This window comes from Crocuta crocuta, unplaced genomic scaffold (assembly GCF_008692635.1).
Source record: "Crocuta crocuta isolate KB4526 unplaced genomic scaffold, BGI_CrCroc_1.0 scaffold431, whole genome shotgun sequence".
In the NCBI taxonomy this organism is placed as follows: domain Eukaryota; kingdom Metazoa; phylum Chordata; class Mammalia; order Carnivora; family Hyaenidae; genus Crocuta; species Crocuta crocuta.
The window spans coordinates 4,130,745-4,149,483 of NW_027528859.1; the positions used below are offsets into that span (position 1 = coordinate 4,130,745).

Here is an 18,739-nt window from a genome sequence, read left to right on the forward strand (position 1 = left end):
TAGTTGGGTGTGTTATGACACACAGGGCTTGGGGTCGGATGGAGGAGACCTATATGAGTGTGTTGTTCTAGACAGAAATTGATAAGCTAGGCTTTCCAGAGCCCAAGCTCCTGCAGAAGAACATCAGAGCTGCCAAGGGCAAAGGAAAAGCGGTACCACTAGTAGCTCTTTTACATAGTAGGCTTTGTTGGAAGATCCCCCCCCCACCCCCAAAAAGGATTTAATTACTTTAGAGTGATCTGTTCCAACCCCCTCATCGTATTGAGGCCTGCAACAGAATGGACTGGCCCAGGGTCATAAACAAGGGCAAGGTCTCTGGAAAGACAGGCCAGCACACGTCTGGCTCCAGGCCTTGTGGGAGCCTCAGCATGAGGTGTTGTTCAGGCAGCTTTGGAGGCTTCCTCTTTTCAAAGGCAGGCCTGTCCCGTGAGCACTTTAACCCTTTCTAATTTCAGAGCAACACACACCTGTTTCCTTGGTAATTTTTAATGGGTGGGGATGTGACTCCTTCTGTGCCTCTCTCCTGCAGAGAAACCAGAGCACGTGGGCCCCCAGGGAACAGAGAAGTCACCTGGTTCAGTCCCCTCATTCCAACAAGGGACTGAGGGGCGGGCAGAGGTCCAGGAAAGGGAAGAAACTCCCTGTTAGCGTCACTCCGGGAGGCCCCTATGGAGCTGGGGCTGCTCCAGAGAAAAAGATGTCTGTTCTAACATTAACGTGCCATCCTTTTTCTACACAAGAGGTACTCGAAGCCAAGAGAGGGTCACAAGTTACCCAAGGACACTCAGGGGAGGTAGGGGCTGAATGGGGACTAGTCCATAGCGCTGCTAACCCCCTACACTCCCAATCTGGGGTCACAACCTCTCTCCTCCTCTGCCCCAGCTTGCCAGGGCTTTCCCTGCATAGCTAGTTGAGATCTCTTCTCCGTGGTGGTAAATATCCATTAATTTTTTCCCCCAACTGTCCACAGGATCATCCGGACAAAAGTACAGCAACCACCGAACCAGCCGGTCCCAGCTTCCAGTCACAGCATAGGTAAGAAGAACTTTTAAAAAAAAATTTAAAAATCTAATGGGCTCCAAGTATTCTAAAGAACTTTTAATCATTCTTATGGACAGATAATTCTGCATAAAACACTTCGGCACACGTACTAATGCGCCTTCTTTGTCATTCTCCAAGGGCTGAACCTGGTAAATGAATTTTATAAATACTGCTAAAAGGTTTTGAATTTTACTGATTATTATGATAAATAGCTTTCACCATGAGACAGAAAATTGAAATCTAAGCCAAAAAAAAAAAAAATCCACTAATGGGGGTCTATAGAATGTCAGATAATTAAAGTAATAAATCAAGAAAGGGATACTTATTCATAACATTTTCTGCATCATTAGTCAGTAAGTAGTTTTGAATGTGTTTTTTTCTTCTATCAACCAGCCCTTCTGCAATTCTTTGTGCACTTGCAGTCTTGAGTGAAGATGTGGCAAAACTTCCCAAACTTTCTCTCTCTCTCTCCGATCTCATGTACTCCATGAACTGTCGAGGATTGCCAGTGGGGCTTTTATTACTTATGGGGGATAGTCTGAGTGGGCATGACTTATAAGAGTGGGAGTCCTATGTCCAACTACTAAAGAGTTTAGAAGTTTCCCTTGCCTGTCCCTTCCCCGCAAAGACTGTGATATGAAAATGACATGTGTCTATTTAAGACATATTATTTCTCCACTTGGGATAAAGGGAACACCTCTGGGGGGAAAGATATTCTACTATAAGAAAGTGGTGACCATTCTATAAGCCTCTGACAGTCCCTGTCAATCTCACTTAATAATGCCTCAGACTGTGTAATGTTTCCACACCTTTGTCACTCCTTCTTTAAACTGAAGCAGCTCCCCGTGGTGATGGGGGATGGGCAGAGGCAGGCTTATAGTTCCAGCTCTGCCATGAACTCACCCAGTGAATCGTGTAAATCCCTTTACTTCTCTGAGTCTCAGTTTCCCCATTTGTGGACTGAAGTGCAGGAACAAGGTGCTCCCTGAGGTTTCTGATCCTCCATGGTTGCCTCTTTGGATAAAGATAAGAGAGTAAAATAATTATTTAGTAATCCATTCAAAAAGTGTTTGCTAAGCCCCTGCTTTATATGGAGACCAGTGTTATAAAGGATGCAGGACAGAATCCCCATTCTCATGGGCTTCTCAGTCTAATGGGGGAATGTAACGAAAAGAAGTTTGCAAAACACTGAGATCAAGCTCAAGAAGGAAATGCAGGATGCTGTGTGAGCCAAAGAAAGGGGACTGTTACCAGCCCTGTTGAGCTGGGGTGGAGGGTTGAGGAGGGATTCTGGGGAAATGTTTGTGCCCGAGATTTCATTGTTGCCTTAACGCTTTCAAGATGCTGGAACAACGATATTAGACTAAGAATAACATAATATTCTTTCACTTTGGTTAGAGGAATAATTCTACTTGTAGGTCAGTAGAATGCTTTGCGTCAGAAATTTTTGTAAAAAAAATGTACCTTAGACGCATACAGGTCCTTATAGTTTACAGACTTATTGAAGAGTGAGGAAATGGAAGTTGAGAGAGATTAAATAACTAGCCCAAGGTCACACTGCTCAGGAGTGACAGGGACAGAATTGGAACCTGGGTCTTTGAAGTCTAGCGGAATCACAAAATATCAGAACAAATTCCATTGGCTCTGTCAGCAACATGGCGAGCCTTGGTTAAACGTGGTTGTTGGTTTTCAAAGTACCAAATGACTTGTGATCTTCTTTCTTCCTCTGTTCTTTGCACCTTAATACAGAAAAGGTTGTGAGATTTGCATAAATCTATTTTGAGGAGCTTCTTCTGGTGAAGGAAAAGAGAAGTTAACGATTTCTACTTCTGTGTCTCCTAAGGAAGATCTAAAATCTAACTCAGATATGAGAAGAAAGGCCCTGTTCCCTCTAGGTCTGTAGGAGCAAGAGCTGCATATGCTCCAAGGAAAGCAACAAACAGCTTCTCATGCAATCACCACCATTTCTAGTAATTTCCTACACTTTAGAGTCAAAGGCGGCTGGCTCCACCTGCCTCCAGCTAGTTATAGCCCAAGGAAATGTGTCAGAGATTGGTTTGTAGGTTTTAATGAACCAAGAAAGAATTCCCACAGCCCAGAAATGGAAATTCAGCTGTACGGCTTGAGAGGACCCTGACGACTGACTGCACTTTTCCCTTGGACTCTGGGGTTAGGAGTTAAAGTGAAATTTGCACAAACCCTCCCCTCCTCTCCCCCATTCTTATCCTTTGGAAAGTAAAGACCTGGCCTCAGTCTCAATAAGTCACTGACCTCAGCCCACGTTTCAGGGCAGGGGAAATGGAGACTTTCAGTCAGTAGACCTGAGGCGAAGTCCCAGTGCTACTACTTCTTGGCTAGATGACTTTGAGGGAGAATCGCTTCACCCTATGGAGCCTTCAGTTTCCTCATTTGACACAGGAGAATAAGAACACTTGACATTGTTGCAACCATCAAATGAAAAGCAAGCCATTAATGTGAAACATCTTATTGTTTTTCATTATTACTTAACGAGGGGCAGATTGCTGTAGGGATTCAGACTTTAGTTTCTGGATTCTGTTGCCTTGGGCAAGTCGCTCACCTTTCTGGGAACCTAGGTTCCCTTACCTTTCCAGTGAGATAATAACATTACCTCTCTTACAAGATTGTTCTTAGAGTTAAATAAAATAATGATGCCTCAATAATGCCTGGCACCGAGTAAGTTCTCAGAAAACATTAGTTATCATTATTATGCATATCAATATATATTATATATGCACAATATATTCTATTATAGAGCGTATCATTATTACATAATTAATATTGAATGTTAAAATCCAGGTAAACTAGAGGGAGAAAAGACGGTGAGGAAGTGTAAAAAGAAGGAACAGTTTGCCATTCGGAGTTTGGGTGGCTAAGTGTATGAGTGTCCAGGTATTTATGTCTGTGTGGATGGGTAGAGATGTAAGCAGGGAGTGAACCTGCCCAGTGAGTGGTCTAGGCTGGCTGGTGGTAGGCCCCCAGCCCCGCCCCCCCCTTCTCCATTCCCCTGCTTCTTGCATTCTTGGACAGGCTGGGGTTTGAGCTAGTGCCCTTCTGACGCTGTCCTGTGTTCCTTTTTGCACCGACAGCCCTCTANNNNGCTGCCCGTGCGCCCCCCCTCCCGCACCCCCCCTCCCAGCAGCAGAAAAGCCTGCGCCGATGGCCCGAGGGCTGCCCCCATCACCCAGGTGTAGCGCTGCCCTAGGGCGGTGTCCTGGGCGCCCACTCACCGCGTCCCTCACCCCTGCTCCTCCGCAGGCAGTGGCGTCCGGCCCTGCGCAGGGTGAGTGCTCTGGTTTTGGCCGGCGGCCCGGCAAAGCGCCCGCCCCCACAGCCCTGCCGCCGGGCCCTGACCAGCCCCTCTCCCTCCGCACAGTGTCCACGGGCTCCGTGACGCAGGTGTCGTCGGTGAGCACGGACTCGGCCGGCTCCTCGTACTCCATCAGCGGTATCCTGGGCATCACGTCTCCCAGCGCGGACACCAACAAGCGCAAAAGAGATGAAGGTAAGAGAAGCCTCCGAAGCCCTGTCCCGGGCGGACCCGACGGGATCTGCCTCGGGGCGGTCAGGCAGGGGTGGAAACCAAGATGGCCACTGAGCACCGGCGTCCCCAGGGCAGGAGGACGCGGGGAAGAGGCTGGGCGCCCTGGGAGAGGCGGGCGGGGCGTTGGCTGGGACGGTGGCTTTCTCACCAGCCTGGCCCCATCTTCACTCCTTGGGTGGAGGAAAGTGGGTCCCGCAGAGTCCTCGCGGCCTGTAAGAAACCTGTGTGCAGATTTGATGCCTGAGGGCAGGGTGTGCGGGGGGGTGTAGCGCAGTGCCTCGGTCTCCTTTGTTGGGGAGCCGGGCGCAGGGCATCCTGCAGTGAGAGCGGCACACCTGGGCGGCGGCGGACAGCAGGTGGGCTCTGGAGGGGCTCCGCAAGCTCTCCCAGAAGGCCTCCTACAGACAGCCGNTCATCTCTGCCCTTGGGCCTGGAAGGAAGGAGTGCAGTGGCCTCCCGGGGATTACAAAGATGACAATCTTCCCAGTTGGTTTCTCTCAGCCCCTGTGTGTGCCTGCCGCCTGGGTCCCGGGCGTGGGCATCTCTGTCCTGCACATGGGCCCAACGGGTCTCCGTTCCCTGGTGGGCTGCGGGTGCAGCTGATGTTAATGGGTTTGAGAGGAGAAAGGAACCCCTGGGAGTCTGTAAGACCTTCTCCAGGAGAGGAAAAAAAAGAAAACAGGAAAGAAACCCGCCCATGGTCTAGGGCTCAGGAGCCGCGTGACAGAAATCTTGATTCAATTATTCTGTTCCTCAGCACAATTCCCTCTCTCGGCTCCCTGTAAGGGATGTGTGTTCTCGTGAGCACATGCCTAAGTACTTAAGATCTGTAACTAGAAAATTGAGTCGGCCCAGCGGAGGATTGGCTGGTGGTCTTCATGTTCTGGGCAGCGCAGAAGCTGGATCTGTGGCCGTTTGGAGCTGCGGGGCCGCGTGGGGACGATTCACGGCTTTGGAACCTCCCTCACCCCATTCCCCTGTTCTTGACACTCGGAGCAGATGTCAGAAGTCTTTAACTCAGTGGGCGGCTGTGCTGTGCTACCGCAGGAGGCAGTGGGCCTGCCATCTCTGTTGGTTTATGGGGTTGATGCTGTTATCTTTTCTGCCATTGTCACCTGGACTCCCAGCAGATGTGCCCAAGCTGGGGCCCAGCTGTGTTTGATCACGGCGGAGGGGCGGGTTGTGTGAGACTCCCTCACAGGCCGAGGGATCCAGGCACAGATTTTTGGAGAAATAAATAAAAGAATCTAGCTCGATGTTTATCACCAAACAGACAGGTCCTGATTTGGGCCGGGGGTGGGGGTGGGGGGCTGTTTTACTGTGTTTGTGGAGCACTATGTGGCTTTTAGCTTCTGATCAGCGGCCACTGTTTAGCTTCTTATGCTGCTTCAAAAGGCATTGAGTGGGGGGCGTTGGGGTGGCTCAGTTAGGCGTCCGACTCTTGATTTAGGCTCAGGTCATGATCTTGAGGTTCATTAGATCGAGCCCCACATGAGCTCTATGCTGAAAGCACTGAACCTGCTTGGGATTCTCTCGCTCTTGCTCTGTCCCTCCCCCACTCATGCTCGCACTCTCTCTCAAAATAAACATTTAAAAATAAAAAAAAGCTATCGAGTGATCAGAATGCAGGTGTCGTTGGTCTAGACTGCTCTGTGCCATCAGATCATTTCTTGAAGATGGTGGCCCAGTTGGGCCAGAAGGACAGTGACAGACTGAGATGTGTCCAGATGGGTGTCACCTGGAATGGCAGGGATCTGGATATTACAGCACCTGGAGAACACCCTGAGGCTCTCAAGTTGCTTCAATACAACAAAGAGAAGAGTGAGCAGGGCTGGACTGTTACCTTCAAATATTTGGAGGGCTAGCCTGGAAGGTAAGAGGAATGACTTTGTTGTCTGGCCTTCAAGGCCAGCGTGCAGCAAATTCAGAATTTCAGCTCAGTGTAAAAAACAACTTGGAAATATGAGAGCAGTCTGAGGCAAAAGTGGGCTACCTTGATAGGTAGTGAGTGCCCTGTCACTAGAGGTATGTAAGTAGAGCCTAGGTGACCATGAGCTGGGGCTGCTATATGAGAGTATCAGCGATCAGATGTAGGATTGGATAATCTCTGAGGTCAAGTACTGATCCCCAGAAAGACCCGGGAAGTGATCTAGTCCATTGTCGGGGGCAAGGGAGGGGGCTAAGGGAGAATGATTTGATGGTCCTGGGAGCTGACAGGATTGGGAAGAGTGGGAGCCCCAAATGGCAACCAGAGCCCCTTCTCCCCTTGCAGCACCAGGAGTGTGTTAAAGCAGAGAGGTGGGCAGCAGTGCCCTTGTTCACATAAGCAACCTACCTTGAAGGAGCACTCCCTGGTGCTCTTAGCTTCCCTTTCCCACCCTCCCTCCCTATCTCCCTGGATCCTGGCATTGGCTTCAGGGGGATTTAAAGAGGCAGGAATGGCCACCCCCATCTTATAGGGGAGGAAACTGAGGCCCCAAAGAGTTCTGTGACATTGGCAAGCCACACAGCTGGTGTGGCCTGGGGAGCTGGGAGCAGCCGGAGAGGCCCTGAAGGCCTCAGTTCCCTGGTATTCCCCCCAACCCCTATCTGTTACCCTCAGTCCTTCCAGAGAGATGCTTGGGAGGCAGAGCGGCCTGGGACTGGGCGGAGCCTCAAGACGGTACGGGGAAGAGTTTCAAGTGGAAGGACCTGGTCAGCAGGTCTCCAGAGAGCTAGAGCGTGGTGAAAAAGTTAGAAACCAGCATTGCTGGGCATACCGGAGGCCTGGCGGCTTGCCACAGATCATGGCACATCCTTGGCAGCCTGAGGGAAGGGCTATGGAAGGGAGGCCCGGAGGGCCCAGAGGAGGAGGCCAAGAGGAATCTTCACCCCCATTTCTCAGATGAAGTGACTGAGGCTCTGCAAGGTGGCTTCTGCTTCGCAGTCATCTCCAGCTAGGACTTGGGTTTTGCCCTGTAGGCAGTTCCTGCTGCCACTCACATGCCCAGGCCTCAGGACAGGGGTGGGTGGTAACAGAGTCTAGTCACAGAGGGCCTGGCCTCTAGAGCTCACAGGCTGGGGGTCAAGACTGGCAAGCCCAAAGTCCCTCCAGTGGCCACTGTGTGAGATGGCGCTGTGATGGGCGGCGGGGACATCAGAGGGGGAGAGCAAGGCAGGCAAGGGTAGATTTTGACTAAAGGGATCCAGGAAGGCTCCTCCTAGGAAGTGGCCCTTTATCAAGGGGCAAAGAGTTTATACTGCTTCTGTTTTTAAGTTTAAAGCAATTAAAACCAAATGAAATTTAAATTTTAGTTCCTCAGTTACACTAGCCCCATTTCAGAGTGTTTGATAGCCTCATGGTGTGCCGAGTGGCCACTGTATTGGAGGCTATGGCTTTGGTGCAAGTGCTTGGCACATAATATCTGCTCAATGATCCCTTCTGGGTGGAATGGGTCAGTCACGTGTTTGTGGAGCGTTTGCCATTGGTAAGGAGGGGGTGTGGGTAATCTCCTCAGCCAGGAGGGTTTCTGTTTGGTATTTTGGGCTTCCACAGAAAGCTCTATTTGAATAAAGAGTTCTGTAGCAAAAACAAACAAGTGAGGATACCATTACATTAGTGGATTGCCAGGGGCCCTTTTGGTCTAGAAATTCTAGGACTCTCCCTGGGACATTTGCCTCTAGGGTCAGCTACGGGGACATGGCCACTGCGTCCAAATCTCAGACGAGCTGTGTGCGCTTCGGTGGCAGAGAAGGTCCTGGGGCCTCTGAGCGCAGAGCTGGGGCTGGCTGAGGGAGCTACAGGGCAGCAGAGGAGTGCAAGGGACGGCTCTTGGGTCTGGGCCAAGGATGGAAGCATTAGCTTGGGAAAGGAATGAGCTCCCTGTCATCAGATGTGTGATCAGGGGCTAGACAAAGAGGCAGAAGAGCCAAAGAAGGCACTGTCATTTGGACTCCATGACTTTGCGACCTGTTGCACTCTGGATAGCAAGTGCTTCTGTGACCACCTCGGTCTGAAAGTCGTTTTCCCTAGCTTTTCCCTTCTGCCACCTGAGTCTGAGGTGGCCATCCACATGGACTTGACTGGGCAGAGGCCACATCACGTGTGTTTCTCTCCCTGGTCAGCTCCTTGGCACGGGGCACACGGCCCAGAGAGGCTCAGGAGGCCTGTGGCTGGTACGGAGAGCCAGGCTAGTGTGCAGCTTCGTCTCCTACTTGGGCCAGCCTGAGAGCCTTCCTGACTCTCTGGCGTAGGCCCTAGGAATCCCACCGGGCCAGGGGACAGAGCCTGACACAGTGTTTCCTTCCCTGGAAGGCCGGACTGGGTGGGGCAGGAGCGGCTGTGAACAGTGGCCATGGGTGAAAGGGCAGCCCCAGATCCTCTGTTTCTTCCTGGGCCTTTGATCTCCGGTGGGGTCTCTCTCTGTCCACCACCTATGATCGGGGCACCCATTCAGGTCCCCGCGACTCCCCCTTCCCCTCATACCCCCAGAATTTGAAAGGCCCTGAACACACCAAGGTCAGCCTTATGAGAATCACTGTCACTAGCTCAGAAGGCTGCCCAGTCCAGGACCAGTGTGGACTGTGGGAGCCACAACTCCTTTGTGAGCAGTCCAGGCTACGTTGCAGGTGGAATTTCTGGCCTTCTGGCCCCTGGACTGCTCTCTGCCTGAAGGGGGCACAGGACAGGCATCCAAAATCCCTAGGTGGCCTGTCCTTTTCAAGAAATGCCGAGTCCAGCATGACTGTCATGGACAGGTTTGGGGGGCATGTAGCAGGGGCTCCTGTCATGACTAGTCCACCCCTCTTTCTGGGGGTGCCTGTCTCCTCCTCATGTCTTTCATTTGGAGGTTCATCTTATCCCGTGTTATCTGCCTCTGTTTATGTCCTGTTAATAGACTTTTTTCTGTGCTTCTGTCTCCTGGTCTAGTGTGTGCGCGCTCTCTCTCTCTCACACACACACTGTCACACACACACACACACATACTCACACACTCTCTGTTACTCATAGCCTCACACATACACACACTGTGTTGCACAGCCCTCTGTTTCACACACACTCTTGTCACACACTCATACACAGACATACACTGTCACATACATACTGTCACACACACACCCTCTCTCACACACATATACTCTCACACAGACATACGTATACTCTGTCTTTGTCACACACTCTCATATGCAAACACACCCCCCTCACTCACAAACTCTCTCTTTCACAATTCTGCCACTTACTCCCTCACACACATTCACATACTCTCTTTTACACACACACACACACACACAACCTCTCTGTCTCTCTCATTCCACTCCTTCTCTCATACATACTCACTCACTGTCTCTCTTCTTGTGTTCGCTCTTGCTCTCCCTCTTGCCAACTCCCTGCTCCTCTCTCTTCCAGGTTGGGAGCCCCAACTCAGCCCTGCTCTGCAGACATCCATGGGACCCAGTGTAGGGAGGGAAGGGCTTTCAGAAGCTCACAGACCACCCCCACCCCCACCCAAACATGGACAGACCCTGATCTTCCTCTATTAGGACCCTTTTCCTTGCTGGACACTCACATCCTATCTGCTGCTCCCTGGCTTGGGATGGAAGGCTGGGGCAGAAGGTGCAGAGACCCCTCTCAGAGTTCCCAGAAGGGAATGGAGTGTGAAAAGGTCAGGATTCTTGAATTGTGAGTTATCGGCGGCCCTTGATTCCACAGATCACTCACCCCTGAGAGCCCACAATGAGATGGTGAGGTGTCCAGGCAAGGATGCAGGCTCACAGGCCAGGGAGAAAGCAATTTGAGGCCTTCCTGGGGTGACATCTTCGAAGAGTGACTTAATCTCTCTGACCCTCCACGTTGTCATCTGGGAACTATAGGTAGCACAAGCCTTGTGGGTTATTGTGAGGATAAAGTGGTTTAGCCCCAGGGGTCATAGTAAATGTTTCATAAATGGCCACGGAGGGACACTGGGGCTGGAGGGTGTGAGGCCAGTCACAGGCTGAAGTCAAGCAGTCTCTAGCCTTAGATGTGGCGGCTGAAAGTAGGGATCTGCCCACTGTGGACTTCCTGTTTGTGAGGCCTCTGCTGTGGCATCGGGACTGAATAACAGCGCCCCCAGGTGTCGGCAGCAAGACGAAGGGCCACTTGCTTTCCTCAGGACCTTGGTCCCCCAGCCCCCTGATGGAAAAGAATAAAAGGATCAAGTCTCAGTCCACAAAAAGAGGCCCTAGGGACACAAGAGAGGCTCCAAAATGGAGGGCAGAAGGCAGAGCACCTGGGCCTGGGAGGGCTGGGTGTGGGGTCACCAGCTTGGACCTCAGGACGCCCCTGTTGGAGTAAAAGGCCTTGGAGAACATCTAGGACATGTCATTCCAGGCATCATTCAGATGGGAAAACAGACTTGGAGAAGAGAAAGGGTCTGACCAGGTCACCTCGTAAAAATCTGACAAGCCCAGAGGGAGGGAGTGGACTCTCCAGAACGTCCTTGGTATCCAAATGCCTTTTGATGTGGCAAATCTCGGTCTCTTCTTTCCTGTCTCTCCCATTCTCCATGGTCCGGCTGCTGCCCCTACTGTTGAAAGCCACCAGGAACCCCATGGGCCTGTGCTGGGAGGCAGGGGGTCCGACCCCTGACTCATCCCCAGGGCTCACCTCAGCTCTTGACAATGAGCCCTGACCTTCCTGCCTTGCCTCCCTTCCTCTTCCTCATCCCTTCTGTGCCTCTGCTCCCCATGCATTCTCGGAGCTTTCCAGTCTCTGGGCCATTATTCACGCAGGGGGCCATCAGACAAGAAAGCTGTCCTTGAGGCTGGTTGGAGGGCCTGGCCCGGGTCCTAGAGCCAGCCCACTCCCGGGGGTGGGGTGGGGGGGGGGATTTTCAGTGTTGGACTGGCAGTCCTTCCCAGCTGGCTGAGGCCCTCAGATTCGCCAGACCCCGGATGGAGCAGGGGAAGCCAGACGGCCTCCGCAAAGAGGGAAAGGGGCAACTACCATTTTGTCTTGGCCTTTCCTGGGGCGTTACGAGGGCAGGCCTCCCTTCCCTGGCCCTCCAGGACGTGCCCCCTGGACGTCTCCTCAGGCTGGCCATGCAGGGGGCCCTTCTCTGAGTTCTTTCTTTGTCTGTCTGAGCAGGGCTCAGAACCAAGGTTCTCGCTGGATCCCTTAGAAGCCAGGTGGCAATTACCAGCCTGGGAGTCATGCTGTACTCGGCTTGCCTTGTATTTAAAATGTTTTTTGATTAGTTTCTGAGACTTAAAACTCAGGAGATTTCATGTGTGGATGTTTGGCTTTTCTTGGGGGAAGAAAAAGCCCCCAAAACTCCAATCTGGCAACAGTGGGCAGACTTTCCCATGTAGCAGCAATCGTCTGTGGCTGCTGGGCTCAGTTATTTGTGTTCCGTTTTTCTCTCCCTGAAGGCCTTTGAGTTTCTGGAGTCCTAGTGTGGACTTTGAAAGACAAGCATGAGTCCATTTGGTGGCAACTGAAGGCTGTAGGCGGCAGCACTGTGACCTGGCCCAGTGGAGTTGTGTGTGGGGTTGTGTGTGTGTGTGTGTGTGGCGCCAGGGAAGTAGGCAGGCAGTTCTTGGGCCAGGGGTGGGTGGGGTAAGGCACAGCAGCAGGGCAGGGTCAAGGAGCCACACCTCTCGTAGCCCAGAAGAGCAGTGAAATCGATCTTGTTTTCAGTCCACACCCACCAGATGGGGCAGGCACCGAGGCCCCCAGGCTTAGCCTCAGAGCCTGCAGGGGCCACTGAATGACAGTGGTGATAAGGACCCAGGTTTCCATCTCCCACTTGCCCCTGACCTTCTGTCTTTGTCATCACCGGCACTCTGACAAGTGTCAGAGGCTTCCTTGCTAAAGCAGAGGACCTGAGGCCAGGTGGCCAATTGGAGGGGCTCCTTGGGCCTTTCCCTAGTGCCTAGGGCCTGTCCCTTGGGTGTGTGTGGGGGGTCGGGTTTCAGTTCCTCCTGGCCCCTGGGTCCCTGAGTTTCACTTTGATTCAGTGAGTGAAAGCCTGTGTGAGAGCCAACACCACTGGATACCCCCTCCACCCTTCCCTGCCCCTGCTTGCACGCTTTGCCCACGCCTTCCCCTCCCAAACCCCAGCTCCCTTTCCCACGGGCTACGGAATGGTGTTCCCAAGAACCCTGGAGAATGTGAAGGGCAGGGGACAGAGTGTGAGGATCTCAGCTCAGGGAATTGGCTCTGAGGTCAACCGGAACAAGAGTTCTGGGGGCAGCCGAGGGGATCGAGTCTCTGCAGTAGACAGGCTCCCATGGCTTTCTTCCCCACTCTGTGTGTCTGCTGCCCTGGGGGGGCAGAGAATCCCACAGCCCCTTCTCTCTGGCCTTGGCATATGGTTAAATCCTTGGCCACAGTCAGGTTCAGGGGCTTCAAGGGCTCCAAAGTACTAGAGGCTTATAAGGCAGGGCCAGGAGGCTGGAAGGAGGGGATGGGACCTCTGGGCTCCTGTCCTGACTCTGTGGCTAACTTACTGGGGACCTTGGAGGGAGTCCCTTCCTCTCTCTAGGCCTGTTTCCTCATCTATGATATGGGATCAAGGGATTCCTAAGGGTTTTTTTTTTGTGGCACCAAGATTCTGAGCTTCCCCTAGTCCCATCTCAAGTTCTGTTGCAGTATTTTAGAACAGTGGTTCTCAAACTTCTGGTCTTGAGACCCCCTTTAAACTCTTAAAAATTATCAAGAACCCCAAGAAGCTTTTTAGTTTAAAACATAAACATTTAAATACATACTTAACTAATTCATTAAAAACAGTAATAGGGGAACTTGGGTGGCTCAGTTCGGTTAAGCGTCTGAACTCGGCTTACCTGAGGTCGAGCCTCAGTTCATGAGTTCGAGCCCCAAGTCGGGCTCTGTGCTGACTGCTCAGAGCCTGGAGCCTGCTTCAGATTCTGTGTCTCCCTCTTTCTCTGCCCCTCCCCTGCTTGTGCTCTGTCTCTCTCAAAAATAAACAAACATTAAAAATTTTAAAAATAATACTAATAAACAAGTAACATAAGTACTGTGTTTGAAATAAGAAAGAATCATATTTTCCATACCAAAAAATTTAGAGTGGCATTGCTTGACGATTTTGCAAATCTTTAGTGTTTGGCTCAATAGAAGACAGCTGGATTCTCGGATCTGCTTCCGTAGCCAATCTGCTGTGATACCACACCTCCTAGTGCCTTTGGAAAACTCCACTGTGTACTTGTGAGAGGGTGAGAAGGAATGAGGCCAATAACATCTTGGATTTATTATGAAAATAGTTTTGGCCTCACAGGACCCCCTGAAAAGGTCTTGGGGCCCCTCAAGGGGGCCCCTGGACTAGACTTTGAGACTCTCTGCTCCAGGCTACTGGGAACTCAGCTTGTTTACTTACCACTCATGCAGAGAGGGAGAGCAGTTAAACAGTTTTTGTTAAAAGGAAAGGTACCATCAGTTTCCACTATTCTTAGCTCCTGAAGGCAGTGGGAGCCATGGCAAGTCTTTGGGCAGGGGAGGGAGTCACAGGACATGCTGGGCTTTGCAAATCCTCCCGTGCACGTTGGGTATGCAGCGCTTGCTCCTCTGCCAAGTGTGAGGTCCCATGGAAAGGCACGGTTCCTGAGGTTTCTTTTGTTTCCAGCAGAATGTCTGTAGGGTTTGAGGTCTGATCTCCCTCCAGTAGGCTTTCTTCAGGGTAAAAACAGCCACCCAGTGCTCCCTATGAGACTCGGAAGCGGGCATTTTAAGACCCAACCACATCTCCCCATCCCATCCCATCCTGGCTCAGCCCTGCACTAGCTGGAGGATCTCCGAGACCTCACGCTGGGCAGTTTTGGTGGGAACCCCCCACCCCCCAGGAAATAATATTGAATAGCAATGGGAAAAAAATGAAGTAAAGTTGTAGGTTTGTTATTTATCTGAACTCTTGCTATTTGAGGAAAAGCAGGTCTGAAAGGGAATTGAGACGGGAGATTTCTGTTCTGAGTCCATAGGGGCTTCTAGATGTTTTTGGAATGACAGTGGTTGGTCACTGATGTGTGTGCGTGTCTGTGCACGTGCGTGTGTGTGTAATTTTACTTTGGAATGTTCAGTTTTCATCTTCATTAGTACAAGCTTATTATTCGTACTAGTCTTTCCTTGGACTAATGGACTAAAATGGAGGAGACGGAGAAAAAGAGGATGTCCTAAAGGTAGTTCGAGAAGAATGGAGAGACCAGGGGTTAAAGGTGTTAGAGAAGATGTGAATGAGAAAGAGATTGCCTGTAGTGAAATGAACTGAGCTATGTATGAGGGAAACGAAAGCATGGCCCCTGGAGAGACTCAAGGAGGGGGATGAAAAGCAGCAAGAGGGTCAGACACTTCCCTGTATGAGCCACCAGGTGGCACCATTGACCCAAGACAGCTTAGTTGCTGTCCAGGGTTGGGGACAAGAGGGGTAAGAGGGCAGTGTGTACTGGCCATGTGTGAGTTTGGTGTGCTTGTAATTCAGTGGGGGGTGGCAGTGGTCAGGTAGGCTGACCATTTCCTGGAGTTGCTTCTTTCACAGCGTTTAGTCAGGGCAGGCAGAGGCTGGACCATCCTTGCTGGAGATCAGTCTGGTCCTTCCTCACCTCCATGGTGCAGATGTCTAGATATAAACCTTTCTGAGAGTCAAGTCCTTGGTTCTATTCTAAGCCTTTACTTGCTGTGTGATCTTGGGCAAGTCATTTCTCTCTTTCCTTCCTTCCTTCCTTCCTCCCTTTCTTTCCAATTTTCTCTCTATCTCTCCTCTTCTTTCTTTCTTTCTCTACTCCATACCCAGCATGGAGCCCCAGTGCAGGGTTTGAACTCATTACCCTGAGATCAAGACCTGAGCTGAGATTAAGATTCAGACGCTTTAATTGACTGAGCTACCCAAGCCAGGTCACTTCATTCTGAGTCTTGTTTTCTGCGTGTCAAAATGTGGAGATTTGAACAGGCAGCTTTAGTGGTCTTTTGGGCTCTGACATTCTGTGGTATGTCTGAGGGAACAGCTAGAGTTGGAGTTAGATTCAGGATCATTCTCTGTCAGATGTATGACTCTGGGCAGGTCACTTCCCATCTGTGGGGGCTATAGTAACATCTCCCTCAGACTTTTATATAAAGTAGCATCTTGGAAAAGACTTTGCAATATTTTTTGGTGCTGTAGGACTGAGAAGGGTTGCTATTTATTATTATCCCCCTGGAATCAAAGTTGGCCAGAGGCAAATCCTCACAATGTAGAAAGTTTGTGCCTTTGCCTGTGACCACAAATGACCTTATGGCAGGTGCTTGCTCAAGGTCACTGCATCTCTTGAATCTGCTCATTTCTCTCCATCCCCACTGCTACTGCCTCAGTCCAAGCACTCTCTCCTCTCATTTGAATGACTGTAATAGCTTCCCAGTGGGTCCCTAACTCTAATGTCCTTGACTTGGCCAAATGGTCCACTTTGCACAGAACAACCCCAGATGCACTTCTGAAAGACCGTTGTGATCAGTGACTCTCCTAAAGGGCTTTTGCTCTTCAGCTCTGTCTGTTGTTCTCAGAAGCCCAGCAGACTTCTTACCAAGGCTGCAAGGCCTTCCGTGGTCAGTCTCCTGCGCATCTCAGTAACCTTATCCGTCTCCACCCTCCTTTTATCATGCTTATCCCAGCCACACCAAACCTCTTTCCATGCCTTGTTCTTTCCTGCCTGCAGCCCAGGAGATTTGTGCCCAGGCTGTAGGGTCAGGCAATGGGGCTCTGGTGCGGACTCCGCCAGTGTCTACGCATGTGATTTTGGGCGAGTTATTTGACCTCTCTGAGCCTCAGTTTCCCGATATGTAGAATGGGGGCACAAGCTGTGCTTCTGATTGGGCTGTTATGTGGATTGTATGAGGTAATGCGTGTGAAGTGCCCCTGTGTGTGATACATGCTCAATAAAGGAAGTCTCTTACTATGGTGCCACTCTCACTGCCTGGAACATTGTCCTTTCTTGCCCACCATTTACCCAGGTGGCATCCTAAATCTTTAGGATCCAGCACGAAAATCCCTTCCAGAGTGAGGGCTCCCTTGGTGCTCACTCCTGCCGGCTCCCCTGGCCCCACCCTCAGCACACAGAACCTGCCTGTTGATAAAAATACCACGTTGGTCATTGTCTGCCCTGTGAGACCGTGTCTGCAGTGGTCATCGTCGTTGCCCTGGTACCCAGCACAGGGACTGGTTCATGGTGGCAAATACGTACTGAACGGGGGCTCTGGATGACATAGAAGCCTGGAGCCCATCTGGTCAGCAAGAGCTGGCGGCTGTGTAGAACCCAGAGCCTTGCATATCAAACATCCACCCACCCCTGCCCGACCCCAAAGGCTCTGTCCTCCAGCCACTGCCGTGTGCCCCCATAGACAGGATTTCATGCCAGCCATTCCAGAAAGGAAGGGAGCTCTCCCTTGGTCTAAGTACGCATATACACGTGTACACACAAACATGCACACACACACACACACACGCATGCTGGTGCCTTCAGCCCCTTTGCTGCTTGCCTGGCCTGAGCGTATGTTCCAGTGTGTGTAGACCATGGCCCTGAGTCTCAACTGTAAGTTATTATTTAAATTATTATTTAAGTTATTAATGCATTTATTACTTGCCACCGCAGCACCAGGTAGTACTCTTATCGTCCCTGCTTTATAGAGACTCAAAGAGACTGGGGAAGTGGCCCAAGGTCACGTAGCTCCAACACTTCACAGTGGCAGTGTTGACGGGCACCTGGGGTCCTGGCTCCAGAGGAGCCTTACCTGCTGTCCTGATCTTCCCCTCACATGATGTCACAAAGGATGGCATCAGTGGGAATTCCCCCAGCTCTCAACTCCCCCTTCCCTCCCTCCATTTCTGCAATCTTGTACTCCTGCCAGTCTAAGCTCAGAGTGACCTTGGCTCAGAGCCTGCTTCCTTACTCAGGTGCCCCATTTCTGAGGTTTCCCCCAGCACCAATGTGCACACTTTCTTGTCATGCCTTCAGGTTGGTCAGTTTCGAGTGCAATGATTGGCTGATTACATGTAGGCTTTAAACCACAGCTGGGTAGTGCAGCGGGTGGACTGGAGTTTGTAGCCAGCCCTTCTGTGTACCAGCTGTGCGAGCTTTGACAAGGGTCTTCTCTGAGTTTCAGTTTCCTTGCCTGTCAAAGGGGATAATCATTCTGGCTTTTCCTGGCAATTAAAAAATGTTACTTGTGATATTTCAATAGGCACGGGCACATGGCAAGTTTAAAGAATAGCTATTATTATTTCCAACATTGAATCAAAGAGTTTTTGCCCTGAATTCAGATTCCTTGATGACCCTGTCAATTTTCTAAATTCTCAGCTCTTTTGTTTTCCCATTCTTTCTTTCTTTTTTTTTAAATGGTTATTTTTTTTTTATTTTTATTTTTTTAGTTTATTTCTAGGGGAGACAGAGAGAGAGACAGCGTGAGCAGGGGAGGGTCAGAGAGAGAGGGAGTCACAGACTGAAACAGGCTCCAGGCTCTGAGCTGGCAGTCAGCACAGAGCCCGACGCGGGGCTCGAACCCATGAACTGCGAGATCATGACCTAAGCGAAAGTCGGACGCTTAACCGACTAAGCCACCCAGGCGCCCCAATGGTTATTTTATTTATATTGCTAGGACTAATTATAGGACCATTCAGGCAAGGGGTCCAAAGAAAAAGGCATACCCACCAGAATTTACACTGGCAGAACTTTAGCTCTGTATTCCAAAAAGCTAATAATTCGAGTTGCAGATAAGGACAGCTTTTGCAGAGGCAAGACGAGCCTGTGATGTGGTGGGGAGGCCTGGGTTCCTGACCCCAGTTCAGCCATTGTCTTGCTGTGTGATCTCCATAAGGTCCCTCGATTCTGGGTCCTTAGTTTGGATGTGATGAGCCCAGACAAACCTTCCAGCTCCTGATCCTTCCTCTTCCCTCCTCCCTCCTCCCCCCTGTCCCCCTCCCTCCTCCTTGATCTTCTCTATCTTCTCTCTCTTCCGTTTCCTTTCTGTCTGAGACACAAATGCCATCCAGCACTCTTGAATGGTACTTTTGTTCTGCTAACATCTCTTTTCTGAAAAGGACGATTGGTCAGGTTTGTATCTTTTAAATGCTGGCACATTTGATCAGTTAAGAACCTGCAAACCTCTCTCCCAAGACATAGCCTTAAGGAGTAGACAAGCTG

General features: G+C 50.9%; 1 protein-coding gene across 1 annotated transcript in view; it reads left to right on the forward strand.

Moving 5' to 3' along the window:
- Nucleotides 1–18,739, forward strand: part of PAX5 (paired box 5) — a 186,165-nt gene that overhangs the window by 27,014 nt on the left and 140,412 nt on the right. Inside the window, exons 4-5 of the mRNA XM_077756170.1 lie at nt 971–1,035; nt 4,436–4,564. Of these exons, the coding sequence (XP_077612296.1) occupies nt 971–1,035; nt 4,436–4,564 (194 nt within the window). The remainder of the gene's footprint in view (nt 1–970; nt 1,036–4,435; nt 4,565–18,739) is intronic.